This window comes from Scyliorhinus canicula, chromosome 26, assembly GCF_902713615.1.
Source record: "Scyliorhinus canicula chromosome 26, sScyCan1.1, whole genome shotgun sequence".
NCBI classification, from domain to species: domain Eukaryota; kingdom Metazoa; phylum Chordata; class Chondrichthyes; order Carcharhiniformes; family Scyliorhinidae; genus Scyliorhinus; species Scyliorhinus canicula.
The window spans coordinates 10,267,466-10,292,967 of NC_052171.1; the positions used below are offsets into that span (position 1 = coordinate 10,267,466).

Below are 25,502 nucleotides of genomic sequence, written 5' to 3' on the forward strand. Positions count from 1 at the left end.
GCTCCGCCATTCAATCATGGCTGATATTTTCTCATCCCCACTCTCTCCTGCCGTCCCCCCTGATCCCCTTATTGGTCAAAAACCTATATCTCAACCCAAATCGTAGGCCAAGCCTGTTTCCGTTCGTGGAGTCAACGGAAAGATCACAGCACGGAAGGAGGCCATTCAGCCCATCGTGACCGCTGCGGGAACAACTCACCGTGTCCCACTTCCACCCCCACCCCCACCTTTCCCCCCCAAAAGCCCCACGCTTATTTTCTCTTCAGTTAATTCTCCAATTTCCCCGTCGAAAGCCTCGATCGTACCTGCCTCTGCCGCGCTCTGAGGCGAGCGCATTCCCCATCCTAACCACTCGCCGCGTTAAGACGATTGGCGGCTCGGAAGTACAAGGCAAGATCCCACTGGGCGAGCGACAGGGTTCAGCCGCCTTCTGGGAGGTGGCGACCGAGAGAGAGAGAGGGGGTTGAGGACACCGAGCGAAATCTCACTCACCTCGCGGTCTCGTCATTGTGATATCTCAACCACCTGTAGGAGTCACTGTACCCGTCGTACTCGCTGAAGCGCTGGGCTCCTGAAAGTCAGATCAACAATATCAGACGAGTTCTCCAGTACCCGCTGGTTCCCATTCCAACTGTGTCTCGTCGGCTGCTCCGACAGATCAACTCGCCGCTTAAAGTGAGTGACATCTTCCTGTCTCTCTCCCAAACCCTCCCGATGATGCAAGCGGTGAGCGAGGGGAGGTGAGGGGTGCGTAGTGGTGTTGTCACTGGACTAGTAATCCAGAGACCCAGAGTACTCCGTGACCCCAGGTTCAAATCCCGCCACTGCACATGGTGACAATTTTTTTTAAAAATCTAGAATTGGAAGTATAATGATGACCACGAAACTATTGTCGATTGTCGTGAAAACCCATCTGGTTCACTAATGTCCTTTAGGGAAGGAAATCTGCCGCCCTTACCCGGTCTGGCCTACATGTGACTCCAGACCCACAGCGATGTGGTTGACTCTTAACTGCCCCCTCATTGGTGTCAGAGTTTTACAGCTCCGAAAGAGGCTTTTCGGCCCATCGTGTGTGCGCTGGCCATTAACCACCTCTCTATTCTAATCCCATTCCCCAGCACTCGGCCCGAGGCCTTGTTCGCTACCGTGTTTAAAGAGCTCATCTAAACACTTCTTAATAGTTGTGAGAGTTCCTGCCTCTACCACCCTTTCAGGCAGTGAGTTCCAGATTCCCATCATCCTCTGGGTGAAAAGGTTTTTCGTCAAATCCCCTCTAAATCTCCTGCCCCTGACCTTAAATCTGTGCCCCCTGGTTATTGATCCTCCGCTAAGGGGGAAAGTTCCTCCCTGTCCACCCTATCCATGTCCCTCATAATGTTGTCCACCTCAATCAGGTCCCCCCTCAGCCTTCTCTGCTCCAAGGAAAACAACCCCAGCCTAACCAGCCTCTCTTCATAGCTGAAACGCTCCAGCCCAGGGCAACATCCTGGTGAATCTCCTCTGCTCCCTCTCCAGGGCAATCACATCCTTCCTATAGAGTGGCGACGAGAACTGCACTCAGTACTCTAGCTGTGGCCTAACCAGCGTTTTATACAGCTCCATCATAACCTCCCTGCTCTTATATTCTATACCTCGGCTAATAAAGGCAAGTATCCCATCAGCCTCCTTAACCACCTTATCTACCTGCCCTGCTGCCTCCAGGGATCTGTGGGCATGTACCCCAAGGCCCCTCTGCTCCTGCGTACATCCCACCGTTCATTGTATATTCCCACAATGCATCACCTCACACTTCTCAGGGTTAAATTCCATTTGTTCTGTCATCTGACCAGCCCGTCTCTAATCGAAGTCTATCCTTCTTTGGTGTTTGCCACACCGCCAACTTTTGTGTCATTGCAAACTTACTGATCATACCCTCCACACACACTGCAAACAGCAAGGGAGCCAGCACCGCTCCCTGCAGAACACCACCGGACACCCGGGGGGGGGGGGGGGGGGGAGTAGTCAGGGGCGCCCGCTTTCTCAAAGTAACCGCGTTGAGAGGGCGCAACTGCTCACCAGTGACGACCAGGCACTCGTTCTGGTCCAGTTTCTCGGTAAAGAGCCGTGCCAATATCAGCTCCGGGTTGATGAGGAATCGAATCTCTTCCTGGACAAGTCCGGTGCCGAGAACTCCCCCGCCCACCATCGGAGAAGCAAAATCCACCTAGGACCAAGGAGGCACTTTGGTCACATTGCCCATGGAGATCTCTTTCAAACAGGGTGGCCCCCCCCTCCAAAGACCTGAATTAACGGACGCCTTTCACGATCGTCCGACACCAGCAGGGAGGGGGAGGCAGAGGTACTCTCGCTGGACTAATAACCCAGAGACCCAAGGTAATGCTCTGCGGATCCGAGTTCAAACCCACTACCGCAGATGGTGAGATTCGAATTCAATTTAATAATGACCATCGGCGTAAAAACCCATCTGGTTCACTAATGTCGTTGAGGGAAGGAAATCTGCCGGCCTTACCCGATCTGGCCTACGTGTGACCCCAGACCCACACAGTGATGCATGGCTCCCTCTTAAATACTCTCAGGGCTGGACAATAAATGCTGGCTCAGCCAGCGCGCCCATATCCCACGAACGAACAAATTAAAAGGAAACGTTACAATGGAATACTTTTTGAAGTGTTTTGCGATGTTGATTAAACGCTGCCAAGAGGCAGGCCTACCACATGTCTTTTTCATTCACCCGAGGGGGTCGAACCGTTCGTCTGAAAAGGGGCAGTTCAACAGCTCGTTCGAAAGACCCCTCCTCTGACCCAGCAGCTTCCCCCTCAGAGCTGCTCCAGGAGTGGCGGCCTCGATATGTGTGCGGGAGGAGCTGGAGTGAGGCTCGAACCTACTAACCTCCTGAGCCAGGGGGTGAGAGTGCTCCCAATCGGAACACCACGGCGGCCTACATTCATCCAGCACCTTTGAGTGCTCTGCAGCTGCAACGTTAGGCCAACGTTGAAGCGAGGGAGCTTCCCGAAGGGGTCACGACCCCTCTGAGGTGGTAATGGTTGCCGAGCAGCTCGGACTGATTTCGGAGGGCCGGTAAAAATGCTGCAGTTGGTGGATTCGGCCGAACGGACTGCACCCTGAGGCCGAAAAGCTGCCGCAAAAAGAGAGCTGGGGAAGGCCAAATCAGACGTTTGAGAAACTCTACCTTCTCATCAACTGCGTCAATGTTAAATTCTTGTTTCCGACTCCCTCCGCCCCACCCCACCCCCAGCGTAGCCACCCACCCCAGTTGAAAACTAAAGCCCTCCACACCCACTCAACCCAGAACAACTCCCGCCCCCCCCCCCCCCCACCGAGTTTTCACCCGGGGATCACACCCAGTCCGAGGGTAGCAGAACGGGTAATAGGGTTTAGTGAGTGCTGATCCCGAGTTACCTGCAATTTTCCTTCTTCCTCCTCAATCCTTCCCTCGCTGTTGACCCGGAGTTGTCTCAGCTTACGCGCAGACCTGAAGCAAATAGAAACAATCTCTGGTACAGGCGCTGGGTTACACAGGTACTGAGCAAGGAACCGAAGGGCACACGATTTAACATGGAAACAAGATTTCGGATTCCCCGGCAGCTGAAGGCAAACGGGAAGGAAGCAAACGGAATCCCCTGTAAATCAAAACCATAGCCCTGGGGAAAATCTCTGGAGAAAAAAAAAATATTTTGACCCCCACCCCAACACCATACAATCTATAAATTGCACTCCAAACAACTCACCACAGTCTCTTCAAAGGCCCCTTCCAAACCCGTGACCTCTACCCTCTAGAAGGACAAGGGCAGCAGATACCTGGGAACCCCACCACCTGGAGGTTCCCCTCCAAGTCACTCACCGCCCCGACTTGGAAATATATCGGCCGTTCCTTCACTGTCGCTGGGTCAAAATCCTGGCACTCCCTCCCTAACAGCACTGTGGGAGTGCCTACACCACACGGACTGCAGCGGCTCAAGGCGGCGGCTCACCCACCACCTTCCCGAGGGGCAATTAGGGATGGGCAACAAATGGTTCCATCCATTAAAGAATCTTTAAACAGTTCATAGAAACAGATAATAGAAGGCCATTCAGCCCTTCGAGGCTGCTGCACCATTCATTCTGATCATGACTGATCATCCAACTCAATAGCCTAATCCCGCTTTCCCCCAATATTCTCTGATCCCCTTTGCCATAAGCACTACAACTAACTACTTCCTGAAAACATGCAATGTTTTGGCATCGACTACTTCCTGTGGTAACGAATTGCACAGGCCGACCCGTCTCTGGGTGAAGAAATTTCTCCCCATCTGTCCGAAATGGCCTACCCCGTATCCTCAGACTGTGTGACCCTTGGTTCTGGACACACCCACCGTCAGGAACATCCTTCCTGCATCTACCCTGTCTAATCCTGTTAGAAGTTTCTGACCTCATTCTTCTGAACTCCAGCGAAAACGATCCTTTTTTAAAATAAATTTAGAGTGCCCAATGCATTTCTTCCCAATGAAGGGGCAATTTAGCGTGGCCAATCCACCTACCCTGCACATCTTTTTGGGTTGTGTGGGGGACTTAAAGCAAATACTGGGAGAATGAGCAAACTCCACACGGTCAGTGACCCAGAGCCGGGATCGAACCTGAGACCACGGCGCCGTGAGGCAGCAGTGCTAACCCACTGCATCGCCGTGCTGCCCCTGCGAATGCAATCCTAACCGACTCAATTCCTCCTCATATCACAGTCCCGCCATCTCTGGAATCAGTCTGGTAAACTTTCGCTGCACTCCCTCGAGAGCAAGAACATCCTTCCTCAGAGAAGGAGGCCAAAACTGCTCACAATACTCCAGGTGTGGCCTCACCAAGGCCCTGTACAATTGCAGCAACACATCCCTGCTTCGGCCTATGCTGGCTGCCTACAGAGTAATCCACTCAGTCCCACCTCCCACCGTTAAAACAACGAAAGGCAACAGCCCAATTTGTGTAGAGTGACTGGCAGCACATTCCCAGCACAGATCCGATGGGCTGAATCAACTCCTTCTGCACCGTGATGACTCTACAATGCAGGACTTGAGACACGACAGCAGGTGAGGTTGATTCCAACTTGGCAAATTTCAAATGCGAGCTTACATTACGAAAATGCGGCAAATTGACATGGAATCTTGACACCAAGTTCTTGTGGACCGGATCTGCGTAGGGACAGAGAGATTGGAGGTTGTCGCCCAGTAATGTTTGTTTCAGTGTATCTTGCCCGAAATGGGGGGGGCAAATGATTTTGAGCGCTAATCATGTTTCCGCAATCTTTCATGCTACTTCTTAAACAAATTGAGCACAAAAACTCTCCAAAGGATAAATCAATCACCATAAGACATAGGAGCAGAATTAGGCCACTCGGCCCATCGAGTCCGCTCCGCCATTCGATCATGGCTGATATTTTTCTCATCCCCATTCTCCTGCCTTCTCCCCATAACCCCTGATCCCCTTATTAATCAAGAACCTATCTATCTCTGTCTTAAAAAAACTCGGTGATTTGGCCTCCGCAGCCTTCTGCGGCAAAGAGTTCCACAGATTCACCACCCTCTGGCTGAAGAAATTCCTCCTCATCTCTGTTTTAAAGGATCGTCCCTTCAGTCTGAGATGGTGCCCTCTGATTCTACTTTCTCCTACAAGTGGAAACATCCTCTCCACGTTCGTCATTGCAAGTCCCTGCTAAACTATCTCCACCACGATTATAATGGGAGGAATACGATTGAAAGTGAAATTTTATGACGAAGATCCAGCTTATGTCTGTAAAATTATCGTCACTAGAGAGAATGGAGGCAGGGTCATTGAATATATTCAAGGCTGAGTTAGATAGAGACCAGCCAAGATCGAATCAAATGGCAGAGGAGATTTGAGGCTCCAGAATAGACTCCGCTTGCTCCTAATTTGCAAGTATGTATGTAGTTTTCCATTAAAATGTTAACATTAAGCTAACATTAAAACAAAAAATATTAGACACTTGGACACTAACCGATTGTTTTAAAAGCTTTCAATTTTTAGAAAACTTAATAAGATCTGGACACCAAGGCGGCAGGGCGGCGCAATAATTAGCACTGCTGCCTCACGGCGCTGAGGACCCGGGTTCGATCCCGGCCCCGGCTCACTGCCCGTGTGGAGTTTGCACATTGTTATGGCCCAGGGTTTAGAGAACCCCAAAGTGTATCATAGAGTTCACCAGACCCACAACTTTTAATAGATTGTGGTATGGGGAGCACACGGCCCACTCTACAGGTGTGGTACAGCAGAAATGGAAAAGTATTTTTTAAACCAAAACAGTGTTTATTCTACGAACTCCAGTTAATCTTTTTAAAACATACAGTGAACATCTTAGCAACCATTAATTCAAATACAACCCTCAAAGAATACAACGCTAGGTAATCCTTTAACCTTTCCTTTTAACATCCATACGACTTAAAGCACCTTTTACCAGAAGCACGTCAGGTTAAAGTCACCACTGTTGTTAGTTTTAAATCACCAGGATCGATTTACAGTCTTTATATTTCAGAGAGGGATTCATACACCTTCTGGCTGTGACTGCAGCTATCCAGCTCTGAAAACGAAACTAAAACACACCCTGCAGCAAACAGCCTAAAACGAAAGTAAAAAGCTGACAGACAGCCCAGCTCCACTCACTCTCTGACATCACTGCAGTGATAAACACTCATTTCTTAAAGGTACTCTCACGACAGATATTTATATACACACCCATTTATAAACACCCATTCCTTAAAGGTACTCTCACACGACAACATTCTCCCTGTGTTTGCGTGGGTCTCACCCCCACAACCCAACGATGTGTAGGGTAGGTGAATTGGCCATGTTAAATTGCCCCTTAATGGGAAAAAAAACGTTTTTAAAAATGTTTTTTTCAATAACACATCAATGTCATGAGGCATGGTCAGATTTAAATCATTTTTTTAATAGAATCACAGAATTTAACAACATGGGAGGCCACATTAATCTATTGTGCATCAATCCTGTTTACCTTAAACCTGCATCTAGTGACTGGGGCCCTCCTCAATGTTAAGTTGATTAAATTCAATTATTTAAACCCATTTCCATTTCTGTAGAACTTAATTGCATAAAGAGTGGTGGGCCAGACACGTTTTAAACATGCTTATTTGTTAAACCACCTTCAACTATACTCATCAAACGTCAGCACCGCTCTTAAACCTTTTTCACACCCTGCCCCGCCCCGAGAAAGGTTTTTTGTTTCAGCAATGGCACTTTAAAACCCTACCGTTGGTCACAACAGATCGTGATAACGTACAAATCAATTGGGCAGAACCTGAAGGACAAAAAAGAAGTCTTGAAACGAGTACAATATGCACGCAATTTGCCCCCCGGATCATATATAGACAAAGTCAATGATGCAAGACGATACTTTGAATGCGAGTCTTTGCGGGTAATTAAGTCTTTACAGGTCCAGACAGAGCAACTGGAGAGAGGGATAATCCCAGGTTAAAGAGATGTGAATTGTCTCAAGCCAGGACAGTTGGGAGGATTTCGCAAGCCCAGGCCAGATGGTGGGGGGTGAATGTAATGCGACATGAATCCAAGGTCCCGGTTGAGGCCGCACTCATGTGTGTGGAACGTGGCTTAGTTTCTTTTTTAAAAATAAATTTAGAGTACCCAATTCATTTTTCCAATTCAGGAGCAATTTAGTGTGTTCAATCCACCTACCCTACACATCTTTGGGTTGTGGGGGTGAGACCCACGCAAACACGGGGAGAATATGCAAACTCCACACGGACAGTGAGACGGGTTCGAACCTGGGACCTCGGCGCCATGAGACAGCAGTGCTAACCACTGCGCCGCCGTGCTGCCCGGCTATCAGTTTCTGTCCGGCGATTCTGCGTTGCCGCGCGTCCTGAAGGCCGCCTTGGAGAACGTTTACCCGGAGATCAGAGGCTGAATGCCCTTGACTGCTGAAGTGTTCCCCGACTGGAAGGGAACATTCCTGCCTGGCGATTGTCGCGCGACGTCCATTCATCCGTTGTCACAGCGTCTGCATGGTCTCGCCAATGTACCACGCTTCGGGACATCTTTTCCTGTCTATATATATATATATATATATTTTTGTGTAACCTACCTCTTCACTCACTCGATGAAGGAGCTACGCTCCTAAAGCTCGTGATTCCAAACAAACCTGTTGGACTTCAACCTGGTGTGGTAAGACTTCTTATTGTGCCCACCCCAGTCCAGCCGGCATCGCCACATCATGCATTAAGCATTGTTGACCAGCAGTCGCTAAGTCCTGGGGTGGGACTCGAACCTGCATCTTTTGGTTCAGAGGCAGGGACGCTACCCACAACGAGCCCTCCCGGCCTACGTAACACAGCCAGATTTAATTTAATTGACTGCCAGAAATGAATCAAAGAACAAAGAACAAAAACAAAAGAACAAAGAAAATTACAGCACAGGAACAGGCCCTTCGGCCCTCCCAGCCTGCGTCGATCCAGATCCTTTATCTAAACCTGTCTCCTATTTTCCAAGGTCTACTTCCCTCTGTTCCCCGCCCGTTCATATACCCGTCTAGATGCCTCTTAAATGATGCTATCGTGCCCGCCTCTACCACCTCCGCTGGTAAAGCGTTCCAAGCACCCACCACCCTCTGCGTAAAAAACTTTCCACGCACATCTCCCTTAAACTTTCCCCCTCTCACCTTGAAATCCTCACTCTTGGAAAAAGCTTGTTGCTATCCACTAATCGTTATGGTGTGCAGGATATTGAATTCACTAACCTCTTCCACCCGATGCCAGCAGGTAGGCAGCACCTTTGGAAAGTAACCAGTCCTTTGCGCACTAGCAAGAGGAAGGTACAGATTAGGATTAAATACGGTGAAAACTGATTGGTTTTTCATCCATTTACTAATGGTAAAGTATAAACCCAAACCCTCAACCGACCGAGAACTGACCGACGAACAGAATTATTCCCGGCTCTCTTTGTGAACTTTAGCGTTTAATTAATCTGCGACCAGTCTAGGATGAGTAGGTTCTTTGGGGGCGAAGACAGGTGTGTCAGGTGTTCGGGGAGTCCAGCGAACCACGCCCATATGTTCTGGGCATGCCCGGCACTGGAGGAGTTCTGGAAGGGGGTGGCGAGGACGGTGTCGAGGGTGGTAGGATCCAGGGTCAAGCCAGGCTGGGGACTCGCGATTTTTGGGGTTGGGGTGGAGCCGGGAGTGCAGGAGGCGAAAGAGGCCGACGTCTTGGCCTTTGCGTCCCTAGTAGCTCGGCGGAGGATCTTGCTGCAGTGGAAAGACGCGAGACCTCCGAGTGTGGAGACCTGGATTAATGACATGGCGGGATTCATTCAGCTGGAGAGGGTCAAATTCGCCCTGAGGGGGTCAGTACAAGGGTTCTTTAGGAGGTGGCAGCCTTTCCTCGACTTTCTGGCTCAACGATAGGGTCAGTAGTAGCAGCAACCCGGGGGGGAGGGGGGGTCTTAGGGGGATAGTGTTTCAGTTAATTTGCTTATTGTTAATTTATTTTGTTGTCTATTGGGCTTGGGGGGGGGGGGGGGGGTGGGTTTGTTATATGCGTTGTTACGGGTGCCGGGGGGGTGTTTATTATTGTTATTGCTATTATTGTTCTGTTGATATTTATTTTTCAAAAATTCCAATAAAAATTATTTACAAAAAAATTAATCTGCGACCAGATCGGAATTTGTTCCAGGGACTGTAACTCAGCCACCAAAGGAAGGAAGATTAACAACAACGGGAGCAGAGGAGGGGGAGAAGTCAATCAATATTTCAAAGAGAAAACTGGTTTAGCACAGTGGGCTAAACTGCTGGCTTGTCATGCAGAACAAGGCCAGTGGCGTGGGCTCGATTCCTGTACCGGCCTCCCCGAACAGGCGCCGGAATGTGGCGACTAGGGGCTTTTCACAGTAACTTCATTTGAAGCCTACTCGTGGCAATAAGCGATTATTATTATTCAGTCGTGGGCTGGGCTGTTTAGTTAGCTGGAGGCGGGAACTTGGGAGGTAGGCCACTTTGTCGAGGTTGTCCTTTGTGAGAGAGGAGAACCTTTCTTTAAGAGGTTCAAAATTCTGTGAGAAATCAAATCTGCAGCGTTTTTCCTCACCGGAAGCGACACTTCCGTCTCCCGGAATAATCAACCATTTCCTACCTTCGCTGAACCCGAAGACTATTTCCCACGCGTTGCCACCTTCACCTGGTTGTGGCAACTATTTACTAGATTTAGCGAATAAAGTTACTCAATATTGGATGCTGTTGGGGAAAAGAGTGTCTCAGAGTTCACGCAAACATAGGTAATTGCGGACCACGGGATTGTTTCATGTAAAATTATGTGGGTCCAGTCATCAGTATATTTAAGTGGCACAGTGCTGCCTCACAGCACCAGGGACCCGGGTTCGATCCCGGCCTTGAATGTCTGTGCGGAGTCTGCACGTTCTCCCAGTGTCTGCGTGGGTTTCCTCCGGGTGCTCCGGTTTCCTCCCACAGTCGAAAGTTGTGCAGGTTAGGTGGATTGGCCGTGCTAAATTGCCCCTTAAGTGTCCGAAGATTAGGTGGATTGGCCTTGATCAGGGCTGTGAAGGTTAGGTGGGGTTACGGGGGATAGGGCGTGGGCCCAAGCGGGGTGCTCCTTCAGAGTGACGGAGCACACTTAATGGGCCGAATGGCCCCCATTCTGCACTGTTATAGTCCTTGTGTGTTTTGTCTATTTTTATTTTTTCCAATTAAGAGGCAATTTAGCGTGGCCAATCCACCTACCCTGCACATCTTTGGGTTGTGGGGGGTGGGACCCACACAAACACGGGGAGAATGTACAAACTCCACACGGACAGTGACCCGGGGCCGGGATCGAACCCAGCTCCATGAGGCAGCAGTGCTAACCACTGCGCCACCGTGCTGCCTTTTATCTTTTAAGTTAATAAATATCCCCGCCTTTCCTTCCCCCCGCGCCCCTCTGGATTGCTCCTTCCTTTGGTTCTCCCTCTATCTTGTTTTCCCCCCTTTGTCTTCCCATTTTTCCTTCCTCTCTCTCCCGTTTTCCTATCTTATTCCTCGTTGCTGGCCTTGAACTGGTTGTGGAACAGGCCGTCGAACTGCCCCCATGTATTTAGGAAGCCTTCCTCCCACCCTCGGGCGGCGTACTTAATCTTCTCCAGGTGGAGGAATTCCGCGAGGTCAGCGAGCCAGTCTGCCGATCGCCAGCCGAGCAGGATTCTCCGGCGGGCGATTCGGGAAGCGAGGGCGTCGGCCCCCTTCCCCATGTGTAGTTCCGGCTGCTCCGATACCCCGAAGATTGCCACTATTGGGCTTCACCATCCCTCATATTAGACCATAAAAATCACATACCCACTAACAACCGGTGTTTCCAAGTTACCTTTCCCGAAGAAATCTACCATCGTTACCTGGTCTGGCCTACACGGGGCTCCAGATCCATGGGTGCGAGAGTTGAAAGACGGAAGGTGCAGACGGGGGGGGGGGGGGGGGGGGGGGGGGGGGGGTGGGGGGGTGGAGGAACTCGAGCTGAGGGAGGAAGTGTGGGGAAGTGGCAGAGACAGACAGTGAATAGAATATTGATGTACCTCATGTAAAGACCCCTGTGCAGACTGAAATCCTGCGCCAATTAAACATGGTTCGCGAGGGAAAGCAACTCTGCACTGACTCTCATTGAAGAAAATATCAGGTCAGTGTCTGTCGGGGGCCAGGTCAATATTTCTTTCCCACTTTCCCTACTGCGGGGGGTGGGAGGTTCGGCCTCAAGATGGCGGCCTACACAAAAGGACGAAACATCAAAACCAAGTACCCAACCGCCCCCCGAATGCTTACCAGCTTCCGTAACGCTGCTGAAGTAACAGAAAATGGTCTTCAGCTTTTCGGACGTCCTCGGCGAGCAGCACGCGAATAACCTTCGGGCAAGAAAGAGAGCCGCGCGGTCAAGCGGTGGAAATGTGGGTAAATCTAGCTTCCATTTTGGCGTATGGACGGAAAGCCGGTCACTGCCGGCTGTGATTTTTTCTTTTGCGGGGGAAGGATCGCGAGGCGCAGGGATCGGGGATAATCTGGCAGGGTTCGGGGCGTTCCCTGTGGGCTTCGGGACGCCGTTGCCATGGTTACAATGGGGGCCCGAAGGCCCGCGCTGATTGAGAAACGGTCAACCTGCTGTGACTTTCCCCCAAAATGCAGAGGCTGGCTGGGCTCGCTCTCTATAATCGGCGTGAAGGAGGAAGTCGGCGGCACAGTAGGCCTCAGAGAAAGGGCCCTTCAAGATGGAGGCGCCCTCTTGCCAACATCTTTAAACTTTCAAAGTGAAAATGGGCCCCAATAAAGGACGGACGGTGGTCTTTGCGTTTCTATTTAGAGCACCTTTCACGACCGCTGCGCGACCTCAAGGAGCTCCACGGCCAATGAAGTCCTTTCTGAAGCGCCGTCCCCGTTCGGAGGTAGGAAATCCTGCCGCCATATCCGCGCATAGCAAGATCCCGCAAACATCATGGCGACAGTGGTCGTGGTGATGTTGATTGTGGGATAAATATTGGCCAGGATACATGGGGTGGGGTGGCTAAATCTTGCCTCAAAACTGTGGCCGAGGGAGGGGGGGGATGGTAACCGGGCCTCCGCCAGAGGCTCGCGTGTGGGTTCGGCTCAGAGGGCCGCTGACCTGCTGAAGTTGATGTTCGGGAAGTTGCCGTACTCGGCGTTGGGGTGCGTGCTGTTGCGATGTGGGAAGGTGCAGAAGAACGCGTTGGCCAGCAGGCAGGCGACCTGCTCCTGCGACATGGTGATGGCGTGGGCCTGTTGGCGTTTCAGGAGCGGAATGGGCTGAAACGAGAAAACAAATCGAGGGAGGCCCCTCAGTGAAACAAGCTCCCCCCCGAGGGGGACAAGGAAACAGGAGACGTCCGATCGACCACCGTACCTCCACCTCCCAGTGACGAAGCCTCCAGAGGCCTTTTCAAAGATTCATAACCCTCCGAGTGAAAATATCTCTCCTCATCTCATTCCAAAATGGCTGAGCCCCGGCCCGAGAAGAATTTAAATACACCCTCAACTTATTTTTGTCAGCAATGCTTCCGCCTCCTTTTGATTTTTTGTTCATCGACTTTCCCGAAGTCTTCGCCCGGCCTCCCCTGAAGATATAGAATCTTACAGCAAAGAACGAAGGCAACTGGCCCACCTTTGACCCCGCGGGACTCCTTGTTGGCATCCTGTCACCGCCAACTTTCCCAAGTGCTCCTTCTTCATTGGAGCGTTTGGGAGGTTGCTGAAGCACTTAGTTACCCGACATGTTCCCACTTCTTGAGGCCATTCTTGTTCCCGCCCAATTCCCTCTCCCACTCCGTGTACAAGCGCTTCCCAGGACGCAGACCCGCATATCCATTTTTACATTTTTCTCATCATTATGAAAATATAAAAGTGTGCAGATTCGAACGACCCGTAGATTTGCAACTACACCATTCGGCCCATCCATGCTGGGGTGTGTTTATGCTCCACTTGAACCTCCTCCCTTCTTTCCTCATCCAAATCTCCCATCGTAACCCTCCTCCCTCATATATTTGTCTAGTTTCCCCTCAAGCACATCTCTACACTATTCACTGTTAACTACCCAGTGTGGTAGCAAGTCCCACATTCTCCCTCCCCCCGGCCTCTCTGGGCGAAGACCCTCTTTCTGAATTTCCTATCGGATTTCCCAGCGACTATCTCATATCGACGGTCTCTCCTTACGCTCTTTCCCCTACAAGAAAAAACATTCTCTCTGTGGCCACTCCGTCAAAAACGTGTCAGAGTTTTAAAGTGCTCGATTAGGTCACCCAATCATCCCCCTTTATCAAGGGAAAAGCGAGTCGGCCGGTTGATCCTTTCCTGATATGTTATCCCACATATTCCTGGGATGATCCTTGCAAATCTTCATTCCAGTGCTTCGATATCATTTTTAGAACACAGTGGCCAGAACTGTACCCCGTGCTCTCAATATGGTCTGATCGCGGGACGACATAGGTTTAGCATAACTTCCATACTATCCAATCCCATGGATGGCGAGTGCTAACCTTGGAACACAGCTCCGGTAACCTCAGAGCCAGTTTCGCCATGGCTGGGAGGAGATTTTGCAGCAGGTACTGGCACTCGCTTTCGCACAACTATGGAGCAAGGAACAGAATAAAATGTCAGAGGTCTCTTCAATGCTAGAATGATCCGGGAAGGGGAGACGGCAAGTGAACTTTGGTTTCTGTGACTAACCCCCCTCCCCAGCACTCCCCCACGTCCCCTCCCCCTGCGTGACCCTTACCAAGTTGGGGCAATCATCCATCCCTGCCGAAGTCAATGGAACTTCAGCAGGGGTATAAATACAGTCCTTAGGCCCTACCAGGGATTGACCCATGACCCATATGATTGACCCATGACCCCGCCCAGATGCACACGACGCACTTGACAAGAGCCAGTCGCCAATGTTCCACACCACCCCCCCCTCCAAATATCACTACCCAACGCTAGAACCCCACCAAGAATTGACCCATGACCCACAAGAATTGACCCATGACCCAACGCTAGAACCCCACCAAGAATTGACCCACATGATTGACCCATGACCCCGCTCAGATACACACAACGCACTTGATAAGAGCCAGTCGCCCATGCCCCACACCACCCCCCTCTCCAAATACCCCTACACCAACGCTAGAACCCCGGCGGCGATCAATTAGAAGAGAAGGAATCGAATCTGGAGCCGGTACCAGATATTCTGAGACGATACCAGATATTCACCGGTCCCACTTTACTCTGACGAGCACCTTGCGAAAACGATAGTGAGAGGGGAAAGGTTCAACTTACCTGGTCGAAGTGTCTGTGGAGACCAGAAAACTTCCATTCGTGGGCATACTTTTGATTGTATTCTTTAATAGCGCTCTGCGAGATCAACAGATAGGGTTGTTAATGAATCAAACCCAAGCAAATATGTGAATCCTTGGCCTCCTCTCCTCCTGAAGGTACTTTTTATTATCCTCTCCCGAGATGTCGGCATTGCAGGTTAGGCCAGCATTTACTGCCCATCCCCAATTGCCCCTTGAGAAGGTGGGTGGTGAGCCGCCTTCTTGAGCCGCTGCAGTCCGTGAGGTGTAGATACACCCACCGTGCTGTTAGGGAGGGTGTTCAGGGGTTTTGACCCAGTGACAGTGAAGGAACGGCCGATATATTTCCAAGTCGGGGCGGTGAGTGACTTGGAGGGGAACCTCCAGGTGGTGGGGTTCCCAGGTATCTGCTGCCCTTGTCCTTCTAGATGGTAGAGGCCGTGGGTTTGGAAGGTGCTGCCTAAGGAGCCTTGGTGAGTTGCTGCAGTGCATCTTGTAGATGGTACACACGGCTGCCACTGTGCGTCGGTGGTGGAGGGAGTGAATGTTTGTGGATGGGGAGCCGATCAAGCAGGGCTGCTTTGTCCTGGATGGTGTGGAGCTTCTTGAGTGTTGTTGGGAGCTGCACTCACCCAGGCAAGTGGAGAGTATTCCCTCACACTCCTGACTTGTGCCTTGTCGATGGTGGACGGGCTTTGGGGGGGGAGTCAGGAGGTGAGTTACTCTCCGCAGGATTCCCAGCCTCTGACCTGCTCTGGTAGCCACAGTATTTATATGGCTGGGTCCAGTTTGTGTTCAATGGAGCTCCCCGAGATGTTGATAGTGAGGGATCCAAGAGACGGTAATTTCATAGAATTTACAGTGCAGAAGGAGGCCATTCGGCCCATCGAGTCTGCACCGGCTCTTGGAAAGAGCACCCTACCCAAGCCCATACCTCCACCCTATCCCCATAACCCAGTAACCCCACCCGACACTAAGGGCAATTTGGACCCCGAGGGCAATTTATCATGGCCAATCCACCTAACCTGCACATCTTTGGACTGTGGGAGGAAACCGGAGCACCCGGAGGAAACCCACGCACACACGGGGAGGACATGCAGACTCCGCACACACAGTGACCCAGCCGGGAATCGAACCTGGGACCCTGGAGCTGTGAAGCATTTGTGCTATTCACTGTGCTACCGTGCTGCCCAAAACTACAAAACTCAAAAGATACTACGCTACAAGTACAACAATACCAAACCAAAATCCAAATTTCCCAACATTCCTCCAATTCTGCTCTTCCCAATTCTTTTTTTTTACATAAATTTAGAGTAGCCAATTCATTTTTTTCCAAGTAAGGGGCAATTTAGCGTGGCCAATCCACCTAGCCTGCACATCTTTGGGTTGTGGGGGGTGAGACCCACGCAGACATGGGGAGAATGTGCAAACTCCACACGGACAGTGACCCGGGGCTGCGGTCGAACCCGGGACCTCGGCACCGTGAGGTAGCAGTGCTAACCCACTGCGCCACCGTGCTGCCCCTGCTCTTCCCAATTCTAACCGCTCGACCAGTGGCGGTAGCGCCTCGAGCTGCCTGGTCCCCAAGCTCTGGAGTTCTGTCCCTCCCTCCCCTCCCTCGGCAGCAAATCAATTAACCAGTCAAAGTGACGACAGCACGGTGTCAAATAAACTAAGGGACAAATTGAAGGGACTGCCCTTAAAGAGGTGCTACCTGAAACTTAAAACATTGAATCAAATTGTGATTATGGGGTTCGATAGGGCACCCCAGCAATCCCCTACGAATACGTCTCTACCTCTCTGATCCTCATGGAAGCGACAACAGGGATAGAGAAGGCCCGGCAATCCAGTCCGCGCAGGTTTAATCCTCCCTAGGAACAGTGGACCAATCCCGTACCACTGTGTCCTTACATCTCGATTCACACAGGAATGAATACCCCGACTTTACAGTCTCCATTTCCATTTCGTCCTGACTCTATCGCGAAGCACAACACGGTACTCAGACGCCAAACTATTCTTTTTAGGCTTTTGAGAAGAAAATTCCCACAATGTCCTAATTTCCAGAAGCATCGGCTTTTGCTTCATTTGGGGCAACAGTTTCAGATGTTCCTTACATTCCTGAACCCTGAAAATTATTTACCTCCTTCAGATCATTCAGTTTCACACAGATGTATAATTAATATTACTTTGGAAAGAATAATTCAAAGATTATATTCCTGGTTCGCTGCCCAGAAAGAGCTTTACTCTGTATCTAACCCCGTGCTGTACCTGTCCTGGGAGTGTTTGATGGAGACAGTGTAGAGGGAGCTTTACTCTGTATCTAACTCTGTGCTGTACCTGTCCTGGGAGTGTTTGATGGGGATAGTGTAGAGGGAGCTTTACTCTGTATCTAACCCCGTGCTGTACCTGTCCTGGGAGTGTTTGATGGAGACAGTGTAGAGGGAGCTTTACTCTGTATCTAACTCTGTGCTGTACCTGTCCTGGGTGTGTTTGATGGGGACAGTGTAGAGGGAGCTTTACTCTGTATCTAACCCCGTGCTGTACCTGTCCTGGGAGTGTTTAATGGGGACAGTGTAGAGGGAGCTTTACTCTGTATCTAACCCCATGCTGTACCTGTCCTGGGAGTGTTTGCTGGGGACAGTGTAGAGGGAGCTTTACTCTGTATCTAACCCCGTGCTGTACCTATTCCTGGGAATGTTTAGCATCAATTAGGCTAATTTAAGTCTATCTGCGTCCGGAACGGGGCTGTGTTTTGTCCGTTGAATCACGGCCAATGCTCCAGTTACATTTCGTCCGAACACGTTGTAACGTTAACACGGATTCCCTCTCTACAAATGCTGCCTGACCGGCTGACTATGTCCAGCATATTCCGTTTCTAACATATCCGGCAGGTGTAATATGGACAGGGTCTGTCGAAAATGAACTAACATCCTCCAGCAGATCATTCCGCAATCAGGAATCGAGACCAAAGAACGAGATGTTAAAATAGACTCTCAATGGGATGTAATCAGAGTTTAATATTAATAATAATAATAATAATAATAATAATAATAATAGCTTATTGTCACGAGTAGGCTTCAATGAAGTTGCTGTGAAAAGCCCCTAGTCGCCACATTCCGGCGCCTGTTCGGGGAGGCTGGTACGGAAATCGAACCCGCGCTGCTGGCCTTGTTCAGCATTACAAGCCAGCTGTTTAGCCCACTGTGCTAAACCAGCCCCTAGTTTCAGTCAAAGATTTAGTTACCTCTAAATGCTTCGATGTTTCGAACGTGGCCTCGTCCAGCGCCTGCTTAATCACCTTCCAACGCTTGACTTCAACGGAACGCTGCAAGAGAATCGATTGGGAGGGGGTTATTTTTCCCTTCTTGTTGCAATGTCACCGAGTTACAACATTTAGTCCACGTTAACCAGCTCTAACTTCATCTGTTCACCTCCCCCCCCCTCCTCTCACGGATCTCACGGCTCCATACACAGCAAGAATCATAGAATCTCAGGGGCAGCACGGTGGCGCAGTGGGTTAGCCCTGCTGCCTCACGGCGCCGAGGTCCCAGGTTCGATCCCGGCTCTGGGTCCGTGTGGAGTTTGCACGTTCTCCCCGTGTCGGCATGGGTCTCACCCCCACAACCCAAAGATGTGCAGGCTCGGTGGACTGGCCACGCTAAATTGCCCATTAATTGGAAAAAAAATAATTGGACCCTCTAAATTTATTTAAACATTTTTAAAAACAGAATCTCAACAGTGTAGAAGGAGGCCATTCGGCCCATCGAGGCTGCACCGACCCTCTGAAGGAGCACTCTACCTAGGCCCACTCCCCTTCCCTATCCCCGTAACCCCACCTAACCTACACATCTTTGGACACTAAGGGTCAATTGAGTATGGCCAATCCACCTAACCCCCACATGCCTAAAACGGCATGCTGGTTAGCACTACTGCCTCACAGCTCCAGGGACCCAGGTTCGATTCCGACTTCGGGTCACTGTGCGGAGTCTGCACGATCCCCCCGTGTGTCCGTGGGTTTCCTCCGGGTGCTCCAATTTCCTCCCACAGTCCAAAGATGTGCAGGTTAGGTGGACTGGCCATACTAAATTGCCCCTTAGGGTGGGATTGGGCATAGGTGGTGTGGTCGTTCATAGTGTCGGTGCAAAGACTTGATGGGCCGAATGGCCTCCTTCTGCACTGTCGGGATTCTATGATCTTTGGACTGTGGGAGGAAACCGGGGCACCCGGAGGAAACCCACGCAGACACGGGGAGAACGTGCAGACTCCCCACAGACAGTGACCCAAGCCGGGAATCGAACCCGGGGCCCTGGCTGAGGCAGGCGTGCTAACCGCTGTGTCACCCCGCCGTGCCCTGACGAGCTACACCACCGGGTCTGCCTCCTCGGTGTCCAGCTGGCTGCTTCTGGAAGGCCCATAGCCTTTATCTTCAATTGGGCGAGAGTACAAGACAGATATATGTTATGATGCAGATCAGTGGCAGGCTGACATTAGCAGGCAACATCGTTTTGATATCATTCATCAAACGTTCCAGTTCATTACCGAAAATGTTTTTGTCCTGGTTTGCGTGGAATGGTTCGAAAACGGCATCTTGACAAAGTCAGACCTCCAGACGTCCTCTGCGCTTGAAACTTTGAACGGTATTACTTTTCCCGATTTCAAAGCCGATATCTGCAAGGAAGGCGAGATTACTGACAGCTCCGGGGCACTTTTACGGAAGCTTTTCAGCGCCGACACACCGTATTCGCCACACGATCCCCTCGACATCGGGACGGGGGTGGGGAACCAAATACAGACTGATTGATCGCTTTGCAGAACAGTCCCATTCAGTTGGCAAGCACAGCCCCACCACCCCCAACCCGGGCGTGCCAGTTATTCTCAGATCCTGATCCCGCTCTCGGTCAGCCTCACTGAGCTCCGCTGATTGTTTTTTTAAAGCTGCATTATATTACAAACATGGATCTAAACAGGTCACAGCAGGTAAATACCCTGGGAAACATACTTCCCAGCAATCAACCATACAGTCTAATATAACTTTCCCCCCCCCCCTTTTTAACCCTCCCCCTCCCCTCCTAGCGACCAGCAGCTCCTCAAATATGGTCACAAACATCTCCCAACCTTTTCTCAAACCCCTCTGCAGAGCCCCTTAACCCATACTTTATCTTCTCCAACCGCAGGAAATCATTCAGGTCACCCAACCAAGTTACCCCCGGTGACGATGCCGACCGCCACTCCAGTAAACCCCCCCCCCCCGTTTTTTTCTTATCCAGGATTGGTCAGGATTCTGTTACTCCCCACTTACATCTCCTGGGGACCCACCTTTCCTTTACCTGTCCCCGTTCCCTTCTAATTTCCTCCCCCCCCCCCAACTCCCATAGACTTTTATCATTTAATTGGCCCAGATTAATTCTCCAGGGGACACGGATTCAAATCCAACTAATTTGAATTCAATTAACGAATCTGGAATTGTCGCTAATCTCAGTAATGATGACCATTGTCGTTTAAAAACCCATCTGGTTCACTAATGTAGTCCTTACCCGGTCTGGCCTCCACGTGACTCCAGACCCCCCCCCCCCCCAGCAAATGTGATTAACTCTCCGCTACCCCTCTGAAAGGGACTAGCAAGACACCCCAGTTGCGTCCACCCACTGCTCGAGGAAACTAGGGATGGGCAAGGAATTTGTTGAGGGGAGTTGAGCACTCGCTGAACAAGCCTGAGTGCGCCATCAACCAATTTAAGTTAACCAGGCCCCTGAAGTGGCCTCGCAGAGCACTTGGTTCAATTAGGGTTGACTTGGCCAGGAGCGCCCACAATTCAGGAGGAATACATTTTTTTTTTGTTTTAGAAGGTTGTCACTCAGGGGAGAAGTGTCAATGATGGTCGGACAGGTCACTCACCTTAACACAGACGGTGTGACTCGCTGACGGCTCAAGAGGTGGCAACTCCAGGTAAGATGGTGCCGGGTTTTCAAACGCCCCCTTGCCGTCTGCGCTCGGACAAGCGTCCCCGGAGCAATGAGGCTCGTCGCTGACTGCCACAAAGCCTGGCTGCCCGACATTGCCTTTGCCCTCAACCAGGCCATCTGAGCGTGTTCGATCTTCGCTCATTCTCCTGCCTGCCGCCTCCTGTTCGCGGACGGGGCGGTGACGGGGGGGGGGACCGTGAAAGCGGTCGGACGGGTTGGAAAAAGGCTGTTCATCAACAGAGGAACACAAATACATAACACTCAATCTTTACGTCAGCAGTAAGGGGATGTTGGCACCACGCCCTCGGAAGGTTGTCAAGGCTTTGGAGAGGGCGCAGAGGGGAGCGATTAAAGGGGAAGGAGGGACTTCAGTTAAAGCGGAGAATCTGGGATCATTCGCCTCAAGCGCACAGGAGGGAAACTAGGGAAGGGCAAGGAATTTGTCAAGGGAAGTTGAGCACTCGATGAACAAGCCCGAGTGTGCCAACAATCAACTTAAGGTAACCGAATGGCCTCCTTTTGCACTGTGAAGATTCAAAATGGTGGCCAGTCTCGATTAAGCCAACAAGGACAATCCATTCGGCCAGTGCTAGGAGCTTTCAAAAAAAGGGGGAACTGGATAAATACTTCCCGGAATTCTATGAGGGAAAAGGAGAGTGATGAAGAGTACAACACGATATACATGGGCTGAAAAATTGGGCGGAGAAATGGCAGATGGAATTTAACCCGGACAAATGCGAGGTGATGCATTTAGGTAGATCCAATTCGGATGTAAAATAAATGGCAGAACCATCAGGAGCATAGAGACACAGAGAGATCTGGGCGTGCAGGTCCACAGATCTGTGTCAGCACAGGTGGAAATGGTGGTAAAGAAAGCATATTGTGCCTTCATAAGACGGGGTATCGAGTATAAAAGCTCAAAGATTATGTTACCGTTATATAGAACGTTGGTTCGGGCCACATTTGGAATACCGTGTCCAATTCTGGTCACTGCACTACCAGAAGGACGTGGAGGCTTTGGAGTACAGAAAAGGTTTACCAGAATGTTGCCTGGTATGGAGGGTATTAGCTATGAGGAGAGATTGAATAAACTGGGATTGTTCTCCCTAGATTGACGGAGGCTGAGGGGCGATCTGGCAGGTATATAAAATTATTAGGGGCATAGATGTCAACAGTTGGAGGCTTTTTCCCCAGGGAGGAAATGACAATTACAAGGGGGCACAAGTTCAAGGTATGGGGGGGATAGGTTCAGTGGAGATGTGCGGGGGATTTATTTTACACAGAGGGTGGTGGTGGCCTGGAATGCGCTGCCAAGTGAGGCGGTTGAGGCAGATACGTTAGCGACCTTTCAGACTTATCAGGATTGGCACATGAACAGACGGGGTGCAGGCGGTTGATCTAGATAGGACACGTGATCGGTACAGGCTTGGAGGGCCGAAGGGCCTGTTCCTGTGCTGTATTGTTCTTGGAGGGGAGATTGGGACTAATCTGTGAATTCTCTCCATAGGCCATGCGAGAGACAATGAGCAAAATCTTCCACTGAAGAATTTGGGCAGCAGGGTAGCATGGTGGTTAGCATAAATGCTTCACAGCTCCAGGGTCCCAGGTTCGATTCCCGGCTGGGTCACTGTCTGTGCGGAGTCTGCACGTCCTCCCCCTGTGTGCGTGGGTTTCCTACGGGTGCTCCGGTTTCCTCCCACAGTCCAAAGATGTGCGGGTTAGGTGGATTGGCCATGCTAAATTGCCCGTAGTGTCCTAATAAAAGTAAGGTTAAGGGGGAGGTTGTTGTGTTACGGGTATAGGGTGGATACGTGGGTTTGAGTAGGGTGATCATTGCTCGGCACAACATCGAGGGCCGAAGGGCCTGTTCTGTGCTGTACTGTTCTATGTTATAAGAATGAGTGTTCAATCAGCACCATAGAGCACGCTGTGAGTAACTGCTCAAATATGCAATAGTGCTGATGGAACCTTCTGGAAGCTCACACACCCACCTCTGACTGACATGTTGACAGTGGAGCCCCTGGCTACTGAGGCCGAGGGAGCAAATGACCATTTTTGGCCATCTCTGCATTTACGTGGCGCCTTACACAACCACAGAACAACCCCAACAAACACCTCACAGCCATGGAAATATCTATGGAAGTGTTGTGATGGAAATTTGCACAGCAAGCTGCCACGAACAACACCGTGACAGTGAGCAGGGTATGTTGCTTGAGGGGACGAGCACAGGGACACAGTGGGAGCTCTCGCCTGCTGTACAAAGAGACTGGTGGCTGTGGTTGACAGAGGTCAATCGTCTCAGCTCCAGGACATTCCTCAGGGTCGTATCCGAGGCCCAACCATCTTCAGCTGCTTCATCAATGACCTCCCTTCCATCATAAGGTCGGAAGTGGGGATGTTCGCTGATGACCGCACAATGTTCGGCACCATTCGCGACTCCTCAGATACTGAAGCAGTCCATGTCCAAATGCAGCAAGACCTGGGCAATATCCAGGCTTGGGGCTGACAAGTGGCAAGTTACATTCGCACAACACAAGTGACCATCTCAAACAAGAGAGGATCTAACCATCACCTCAACATTCAATAGCATTACCATCCCAGAATCCCCCACTATCAACATCCTGGGGGTTACCATTGATCAGAAACTGAACTGGACCCAGCCATATAAATACTGTGGCTACCAGAGCAGGTCAGAGGCTGGGAATCCTGCGGAGAGTAACTCACCTCCTGACTCCCCCCAAAGCCTGTCCACCATCTACAAGGCACAAGTCAGGAGTGTGAGGGAATACTCTCCACTTGCCTGGATGAGTGCAGCTCCCAACAACACTCAAGAAGCTCCACACCATCCAGGACAAAGCAGCCCCGCTTGATCGGCACCCCATCCACAAACATTCACTCCCGCCACCACCGACGCACAGTGGCAGCCGTGTGTACCATCTACAAGATGCACTGCAGCAACTCACCAAGGCTCCTTAGGCAGCACCTTCCAAACCCACGGCCTCTACCATCTAGAAGGACAAGGACAGCAGATACCTGGGAACCCCACCACCTGGAGGTTCCCCCTCCAAGTCACTCACTGCCCCGACGTGGAAATATATCGGCCGTTCCTTCACTGTCGCTGCGTCAAAATCCTGGAACTCCCTCCCTAACAGCACAGTGGGTGTACCTACACCACACGGACTGCAGCGGCTCACCCACCACCTTCTCAAGGATGATGGGAAGGGGGGAGGGGATAAGTGTTACAGCAACACTTCCATCGTATGAAGTAACAGGTTGCTCAAACAGCCAATTGATCCGCTTTCCTGTTGTAATGATCGGCGATTCCGATCCTGTCAACTGTTATTTTCCCTTTTCTCTCTCCCCCCTCTCCTGAGATTGATCCCTTGTGGAGCTCGAAATGTCTGATTGGCAGGGAATCGGTGCCAATGGAGCCACGCCACTCCCTGTTACCAGCAAGCCAAACACAAAGGAACACACAGTGCTCTTGATAACGGTACCTTTGCGGCCTAAATAAACAGGCTGCTGTTTCAAATGTGGAAAGTAGCCAAAAAAAGCCTTCCATAAACGGCCATAATTATTGTCAACCAAGACAGGCAGATGAACATTGGGCAGGTGGAGCAGTTGCTCCCGGGAGATTTTAATGAAAAATATATGGGAGAGAAAGCTGGACCGTGGTAGTTTTCTCTTAGCGGGTGTCAACAAAACCAAAGGGCCGGCGGTTCACCTGGAATGGTTGGTTAACAGCTCAATCAGTGGTTAAACACTCACCCTCTGTGACGTGGACGCGGGAGTTCAGTTCCGAGGAGGGATAGACGGGAGAAGCCTGGGGCCTAGCCTCCTCGGAAGCGAAGGGGAGGCCGTGAGGAGGTTTGATGGGAGACGGGAGGGGGAGGGGGTTCGAACGCACGAGGGGCCGAGGAGGTAGGGAGAGACTGTTCCCGCTGGTGGGGAGGAGCAGGAAGCAAAGTTCGAGGAGCAATGGCGAGGGGAGGAAAGATGTTTTGGCGCGGTTTCGCCTCGGAAGCGGGTTGGAGAGTGCGGCGGAGACGCAGTCGCGGGTTTGACGATTGACCGAGCGGCGGGATTACAGGGCAAAGGTCACCAGGGGTAGAGTTCGCTGCACACTTTTTTTGACCTATATCAGCACGGGCCGAGTGGCCAACTGTATTTGTTTTTTTAATAATTTAGAGTATCCAATTGATTTTTTCCAATTAAGGGGCAATTTAGCGCGGCCAATCCACCTAACCTGCACATCTTTATGGGTTGTGGGGGTGAAACCCACGCAGACACGGGGAGAATGTGCAAACTCCACACGGACAGTGACCCAGAGCCGGGATCGATCCCGGTCCTCGGCGCCGTGAGGCAGCAGTGCTAACCACTACGCCACTGTGCTGCCCTCCAACTGTATTGTTGACCATTCTACCTGTTTCACAGTGTACGTACAGCCAATGTGTGCAGCCCCCCCCCCCCTCCCTGACTGATAAAACAAGGAAGATAGCTCTCCCCCACCCCCCGCACTGTTTGAGCTTTAAGGTTCTCCAGTTTGATTGCGGGGGAATTGAAGGGGTTCCCAACAAGGGGAGAGGATCGCAGGGCAGGGAGTTTGCTCTGCACAGTAACACGCACACATACTCACCTGCCTGTCTCCTTCTCCACCAAGCCGAAAAGAGTTCAACTCAACAAAAA

General features: G+C 51.0%; 1 protein-coding gene across 1 annotated transcript in view; it reads right to left on the reverse strand.

Moving 5' to 3' along the window:
- LOC119957452 (poly(ADP-ribose) glycohydrolase-like) overlaps nucleotides 1-25,502 on the reverse strand; it is a 31,964-nt gene extending 6,462 nt beyond the window's left edge. The window contains exons 1-12 of the mRNA XM_038785528.1: nucleotides 25,453-25,502; nucleotides 20,749-21,042; nucleotides 19,393-19,521; nucleotides 18,098-18,178; nucleotides 14,837-14,911; nucleotides 14,056-14,145; nucleotides 12,669-12,829; nucleotides 11,837-11,916; nucleotides 8,777-8,837; nucleotides 3,421-3,493; nucleotides 2,056-2,203; nucleotides 493-571 (exon numbers count right to left, since the gene is read on the reverse strand). Coding sequence (XP_038641456.1) covers nucleotides 493-571; nucleotides 2,056-2,203; nucleotides 3,421-3,493; nucleotides 8,777-8,837; nucleotides 11,837-11,916; nucleotides 12,669-12,829; nucleotides 14,056-14,145; nucleotides 14,837-14,911; nucleotides 18,098-18,178; nucleotides 19,393-19,521; nucleotides 20,749-20,958 — 1,187 coding nt within the window. The 5' untranslated portion in view covers nucleotides 20,959-21,042; nucleotides 25,453-25,502. The remainder of the gene's footprint in view (nucleotides 1-492; nucleotides 572-2,055; nucleotides 2,204-3,420; nucleotides 3,494-8,776; nucleotides 8,838-11,836; nucleotides 11,917-12,668; nucleotides 12,830-14,055; nucleotides 14,146-14,836; nucleotides 14,912-18,097; nucleotides 18,179-19,392; nucleotides 19,522-20,748; nucleotides 21,043-25,452) is intronic.